The sequence below is a fragment of the Monodelphis domestica genome, chromosome 3, assembly GCF_027887165.1.
Source record: "Monodelphis domestica isolate mMonDom1 chromosome 3, mMonDom1.pri, whole genome shotgun sequence".
Taxonomy (NCBI): domain Eukaryota; kingdom Metazoa; phylum Chordata; class Mammalia; order Didelphimorphia; family Didelphidae; genus Monodelphis; species Monodelphis domestica.
This window is the reverse complement of record NC_077229.1, coordinates 11,457,283-11,464,875: the sequence shown is the minus strand read 5'-3', so window position 1 is coordinate 11,464,875 and position 7,593 is coordinate 11,457,283. Positions and strand designations below refer to the sequence as shown.

At 41.9% G+C, this 7,593-nt stretch overlaps 1 gene segment (V, D, J or C); it reads left to right on the top strand.

Annotated features, from left to right (window-relative positions):
* Positions 1–2,346: 2,346 nt before the first annotated feature.
* On the top strand, positions 2,347–3,020 carry LOC100616918 (immunoglobulin lambda variable 3-19-like). The segment is given in 2 exon segments: positions 2,347–2,421; positions 2,561–3,020. Coding segments are annotated over 2 exon segments (360 nt in total).
* The last annotated feature ends 4,573 nt before the right edge of the window (positions 3,021–7,593 follow it).

The following is a 7,593-nucleotide window of genomic DNA, read 5'->3' as shown; positions in this document are numbered from 1 at the left end:
TAAGATAGAAGGGTAGAAACCAGGACTAGGGCAAAAACTAGAACACCAGATAGAAACAGAGAAAATTAGTACAATGGTAACTGATATTACACATTTGCATTTGGCTAGCTTAGCCAACAGACTTCTTCAGAAATCATCTTCTGAAAGGAATAGAACCCTTTGGAAATCAGATTCCAGAGTTGTTTGCAGAATTAGTATGTGATGTTTCTCTTAAAGAATATCTTTTTGGAAAGTACACATTAACTATAAACATCTACAAACACTTAAGTAATAATATTTTATAGATGAATTTCTTTACCCCAGATTCTGTGGGAAATTCAAGAAAGCTTTGAGCTATATTTCCAAGCTCACGATCCAAACTTCAACTGTGGTAAATTAAGGTTACAAATACAAGCCATCTATGAATAAACTTTACCTACTTCTACAAGCCATATTTTTCTTCTGCAAAGAAATTAAAACCATTCACAGGAATACAAAATGCAGAACTAGGCACCAACAGAGGCACACAACTGACCATGGTTTACCATGACTTCAGAGCAAAGATTCTAATACTCAGTATGGTAAGTGTGATAGAAAGTCAATTAGGAAAGACTAAAATAAGATTTCTCTCTATTAGTGATAGTTCACTGCAAAGGAGATAATGCACAACTGTGGTAGGCATCATGTCCCACCAGGATACCCCAAATTTCTTGAGACATCCCAGGTCAAAGACTACATGAGGGACTTTATCCCTCCTATGCTACAGGGACAAAGCCAACCTAGTGCCACCTAAGAAGTTTCTGCATAAAAAAGGATCATTGGCCTCTGGCTTTATTTACATTAGTCTTATGATAAGGGTCTTAACAAAAAGAGGGACCTATTTATGTCTCAAACATCCATAGGTTTCTCAAGACAGGTAATTTAGGATTAGGACATCATGAAGGTGTTTAACTTCTGTTTAACCTGCCAGACCCAAAGGCACCTATTATGTTACCTAATTCTCTCTTGCTTGCCCCGCACTTTATTTTCATTGTTTATCTTCCTCCCCACCTTTCCCCTCCAAGTCACTTAGACCCCTTCTCTTCAGGATGTAAAAATCCTGACCTTTTCTTTGTTACAGAAAGAAGTTGGTCCTGCCCACTCTCTCCCATTTATTCAACCTAAATAAATCTCTATCTTTGAAAGGTTTCCACCAGAGTCTATTATTCTTGAAAGAACACCTCCCTGGACCAAGAGTTCATCTCCAGCCCCCACAACATAACTATGAGATACCAGTCAGCATGGTCATGGAAGCTCTTCCAACTTCATTCAGTTGCAGTTGAGGAGAGGAATAAGAGAATGAGGGTAAAGCAAGATTACTATTTTGCTTTAGGATTGGGAAAGCATTAGTGGAACAAGTAAAGCAGGGGAAGGGAAGTTGAGGAAAGAAGGCAGCTAACATTGAAGTCTTTAAAAATAGAGTGCAGATTGAGAAAGGAGGAAGATGAGGTTAGAGGAGGCATGATCAACTTAAAAGTCCTGAGCTGACTGGCTCAGGGACCCTGGCCACCAGGAGAATACACATAGGAAGCGTAAGAGGTAGAGACAATGTAGAGAGACAATTCCAGATTATTGTAGGGCACGTTAGAAGTTTGGATCATAGACTTGGTGATAACCAGATCCTCTGGTGTTTTGGACCTGGGGATATGACTTGAACATTCATTTTATTCCATTTCTGTCCTCAAGCAGCAGCAATCAGAATGATCAGTTGAGAAAATACCCCCAAGAAAACACAGCATTTGTGATGAAAAGTCTCCCTTAACTGCCTTGGAATGCCCACAAAATGCAAATGTTCTCCTTCCTTTGGTGCTCTGAAACTCTCTAGTGTGTCCTGTGCATTTGCTCAGGTTCTGAAATGGACAGTGATCCCTTGTGGTTAGAAATGGACTATTTCAGGCCAGAAGGAATCTTAGTGTTTCCCCTGGTCCAATCCAATCATTTGATGGAAAGATGTTGCCTGGAGAGAAGTCACCTGTCCTTCCCCACAACCTCCTGAGATGCCTGATCATCATGCACCCTGGGGACCCCATGAGGGCTTTCCCTTGGGCCTTACTGTGAGAAAGCCTTTGATCTCCCAGGACACAGTTCTGGGTCTCAGTTCCATAATGTCAGAGTCTCCAAGTTGGAAACGACCTCAGGAGCTTTAGAGGTCAACTTCTATCTGAACAAGGACATCTGGGTCAGAGCATCAGGTAGATCTTATGGGCTGCCCCACCAGCAGCAGCCTAGAGCAGGGGAAGATTTGCATGAGGAGCACCACCTCTCTGAGAGTCCAGAGAGGATATAAGAGAATGCCAGCTGAGACTTGCATAGACTGGGGGGCTTCCACACACAGAGTTCTTGGAGGAGCCTCCACCATGGCCTGGACGCTGCTCCTCTTCCAGCTCCTTACTCTCTGCATAGGTGAGTCTTCCTGGCATCTCTTCCCTGGGCTCAGAGCCCGCAGGCTACCCCTTGTCTGGACCCCAAGTTGACTCTGGTATGGCCTTTTGGAATGGACACTGTTTGCCTCTGACAGATCTCTTCTTCCCTTTCCTTCCAGGTTCGATGGCTGCCTATGTGGTCACTCAGCCACCCTCAGTGTCCATGTCTCTGGGAGAACGAGTCAGCCTGTCCTGTGATGGGGATGGTATTGGTAGCTATGCTGTATCCTGGTACCAGCAGAAGCCTGGCCAAGCCATTCTACTACTTATTTATGGTGATAGCAACCGGCCTGAAGGGATCCCTGAGCGATTCTCTGGCTCCAACTCAGGGAACACAGCCACGCTAAGCATCTCTGGGCTCCAGGCTGAGGATGAGGCCGATTATTACTGCTTAGCGTCGGGTAGTAGTGGTGTACACAGTGACACAGACTGATGGGGAAGTGAGACAAAAACCCCTGCCAGCCTCTGCTCACACAGCGCCCTTCCTCCTGGAGAAGTGGCTGGTGAAGACAGACATCAACAACTTCTCCTTCAGGCCTCTCTTATTCCCCAACTCCTTTCACAGCCAGAAGCAGAGCCATTATCAAACGTTTATTGACATTCATTAATGTGATGTTCTGGGACTGGGTTAGAAAACATACCTGGAGTGGGGAGGAGGGAGAAGTCAGGCCCTGCCCTCAGGGAGCTTTTCATTGAATGGGGGAAGAAGGTCAACAGAACCTCTAAGATCTTTAATCAGGACAAGGACAAAGTTCTTCTGGCCACCACATAGTCATGAGCTCCTAAACCAATACTGTCACACCAAGCTGGGGTCTGAGACTCTGGAAACAATGTCTCTGGGGAAACTCACCAGAAACGGGAATGTTCATCAGGGGAAATTCCAAAGACCTGAACCACTTGGAGTCCCAAATATACTTTGGGGAATAAAGGAAAGGAAGGAGAACTGATTGGGATACATGGAGACGAAGGCAGGAGGATTTCAGCCCAGACACTAAGGGAGAAACTTCTAAGACAAAAGGGTACTGAAGATTTGAGCTTCTTTATCATGCCTGTTTGGGGTGCTTATTGGATATTTAATGGGTACTTGATGGCTTATTTAATTAGTTTGGGACCAGAGTCAGTTTGGGAGTTCCTTGAAGGCAAGTTGACATGGGACTAAGGTAAATTTAGGGGTTCCATAAATGAATTAATGTAAAAAACCAAAATAAAACTAAGAAAGGTTTGGGGAAAGTAGTGAAGAGTTTGGGTGGGGTGGGGATGGGCACAGTGAAATAGGTAAGGAAGTCCAGAATGAGTGTAGAAAGACAAGAAATGAGATGTTTGAAAGGAACCATCCTCTCTGCTTTTTGATCTGGGGGGGGGTCCCATCTTCCTCTCTGGCCCTCTTTTTCCAAGACTCCTTCCCCAGGCCCAGTTCCTCACCTGCTTCTCCTTGGTATCTGCTATCCTCTGAAAGCCCATTGTAGCCTTTCTCCTACTTGGACCACTTAGATGGAGCTCTGGACCCAGAGCCTTCTAGTTAGCATCAGACACAGTTGTATCTCAGGAAGTACTCTCCCCCAGGCTCAGGCTCCCTGGCAACTTAGAGAGGTTTCTTTTTTGTGTTGATAAAAATCACTGAAAGGCTTTTATCTTGAGAGTGATGGAGAGGTCCAATGATTTGTGATTTGCTTTTTTAGAAAAGGGTTAGTGTTAGCGTCTGAGTGGAAGACCACCCCAGGGAGCATACAGAGACAATGCAATTCAGGCAAGGGGAACTTTATTACTAGCAATCTTAGGGGAGCCCAATCAAGGGGTTCTGAAGAGGCAGAGTCAGAGGGGAGTTTATATTGGTTAAAGCAGTCATAGTTGAGTTGCTTGATGGGGGACACCTAGAACATTCTGTTAATGATGTTGGCTAGTTTAGCATAACAAGTGGGCGATGTTGGACAGCCATGAAAGATGGCCATATGAGGTGGGCTCTTGGACAGCCATGAAAGGTGGCCATATGAGGTGGGCTCTTGGACAGCCATGAAAGGTAGGTAACTACGTGACTACGAGCATACTTCAGGGGTCCTGTAATTCCTGGGACCTTGCCAAGAACATTCTGTCGCGGGACATTCTGTTGTCCCTTACAGAGTGAGGGTCAGTTGATTTTTACCACATAACATCCCCCACTTCTGGTTGTTCATAATGAGGAATCTTACTCATGGCTATATCATTATTACATAGTTTAGGGATGGTGTCCAAGGGTTGGTACTGTTGCCTTAGTACCATGAGCTGGACAGTGTTGATGCGATCCTTCACAAACTGAACCTTTGAGTCTAAGGAGCCTTTAGATACACAGGGGGTCAAATCTGAGATCGCACACAACCATTGGGTGCCTTTGGGTGGGAGAAGGTATTAACTGTTGCTAGGAGTCACAAAGATGTAAGGGAGAAAAAGTGTTTCCCTGACAATAGTATGACTGAGTTTCTGGGGGTACAATGCCCATGTCATCTCCCCCTCTCCAAATATCTAGGGGAAAGGGGAAGATGATCTCAGTCTTCTATAGCTTCTTCAGAGCTGAGAATGGTTGTAGAGCTGTCCCTGCCTATTGTTAGGAGAGAGAGGTATTGACCATAGGCAATGTCCAGGGCTTCAGGCTGGAATAGTTGCCAAGGTTAACAGGGAGAGAATGGCTACAAACACAGGGTCTTTAGGGGCATGTCCTCAGTGGATGCCTGGGTCCTAGGTAGGTGGGGACCTGCTTGGAGATCTGAAGGATGTCCAGCAACTGCTTCCCCTGATTGGCAGACAGGTCACAAGGGGGAGAGTCAGCCCTTAAGATAGAAGGGTAGAAACCAGGACTAGGGCAAAAACTAGAACACCAGATAGAAACAGAGAAATTAGTACAATAGTAATTGATATTACACATTTCCATTTGGGTATCTTAGCCAACAGACTCCATCTTCAGAAATCATCTTCTGACAGGAATAGATCCCTTTAGGAAATCAGATTCCTGAATTGTTTGCAGAGTTGGTGTGTGGTGTTTCTGTCAAAGAATATCCTTTTGCATAATACACATTAACTATAAACATCTATAACAATATTATACAGATGAATTTCTTTACCTCAGACTTTGGGGGAATTCAAAAAAGCTTTGAGCTATATTTCCAAGCTCAAGATCCGAATTTCAACTGGGGCAAATTAAGGCTATAAATACAAACCATCTATTAATAACCTCACCTACTTCTCAAATTATGTTCCCTAATAATTTAAGAGTCTTCAATTATTAACCTAATAGGTTGTTTGAGGAAATGGAAACTTTAATTTTACAATTTGCATTATGTGCTGAGTATGGGAATGTCACAAAGGAAAGGCAGGGAAAACATTTCCTAATGTCCCAAAGGACACATAGTGAGGGCTTCACGTGCAGGCCAAAGCTATCACTGGCTCATGCCATCATTGTTTCACTCAAGGATTAATAGCCTAAATGGTCAGAAAATGTCCATTTCCAGGCGAGCCCAGAATATGCCTCTGTAACCATCCCAGGACTTTCTCTATCCTTATGTACTTTGTCACCATTCAATCCCAGAAGCCTTCTTTTGCTTGAAAAGACTAGTCTCACCCATTTTAAGCTGAGAGAGTTTCTGCTTATCAGTCAATAAGAATTTCCATACACCTCAAGCAAGCTTTTCTGATCATTTACCCTCTCTAAGGATTCCTTAAAGCCTATGAGTCTACATTATAGCAATTATCCTTACATATTCTGGCAATAATTGACATATCACACTTAAGTCACAAAACCTGAAATAAAGAACATGAGTGCTGAATTGAGTAGCTCCCTAGTAATATAAATCAGGGCTGTATCATCTCTTGGATCTAGGCCATCTGAAAGACTAAGGCAAGGCCATACAGGAATTACTTCAGGGTAACTATCCAGAGAAATTATAGAATCATATGTGATTTTCCTACAACACATACATTAATTTTAGAAATTATCCCTAGGTCAGGGATTCAATTATAAGAGTAGAACATTTATCTGTTCTCTTTCACCTCCCTACTCATCTTTAAGTCCTATCACACAGTGTTTGTCAACTTTGTGAGATTCCTATTTCAATCCCCAAGTATTAGTGTGGAACAATTATAAGCACTTCTTTCTCCTTCCTATATGCAAGGAAGGGATTAATAGCTTGTGAGCAATTATCCTAAGACTGCTTGGCTGAATTTAGTTTTTAACCTTGTCCCATCCTTTTTTAACAAGTGGGCTTAGCTTAAAATTTTGAATGCATCAAACCCCCTTCATAATAATTAGTCTCAGTGGATTATAGTTTGAACTCCACAACTTCCAAATAACTTTGATTAAGTCCTTTAGCAGTCTTTCAGTGTGTAACCAAATTGAAGTTCAAAGCATTTACCTGTACTCCTTTCAACCTTCTGTCTAAAGTAGAATAGAACCTCCAGTTTAGTTTTCTTTTAGCTCAAAACATTGCTACGTACCTGATTAAATTCCATCAACATTATTCCAATTTAGAATTTGTTGTATCTATTTCACACTAGAATTCAAGCCCTTCTTGATTTCAGGGCTGGTCAAATTTGTTTTGTTAAGGACATACAGTTTGCATATCATAAGCCCTTAATCTTTTTAGGTGGTGCAAATATAGTACAAATGCACACATAATTTATATCTGAATATATGTTCATCTCTAGATCACAAATTCCTTTCTTTGCATTTTGCACATTTTAAAAATGATTCATATAACCTTAGTCAAAGAAAACACCATTTAGCTCAGTACTGGTATTATTAAATCCTATGCACAGATTACCCACTTTAAAAACTTTTTGTGTGTCATATGAGTACTTGTTGCTAGTTCTGACAGCACATACATTAAAATAACATCTGATTTAAAAAATCCCAAGTTTAAATTCTAGAATAAGTTCTTCTCAACAGCATAAAACTCTTTCTGGATGACTTTTACATCTATAAGTAGCCAGTACAATTTCTTTCCTCATAGAATAAAACATTTCTTCTCTGTGTCAGGCTGGCTATCAATCACATTTGGATAATTCTCAAATTCACTGAACCCATTATACATTGCAAGATCTAACAAAACAAACCTCTAACCATGAGTTTTTGTGCTCAATAAAAATCTGGTTAACATTTCACATTTAACTGATAAACAGTAATACA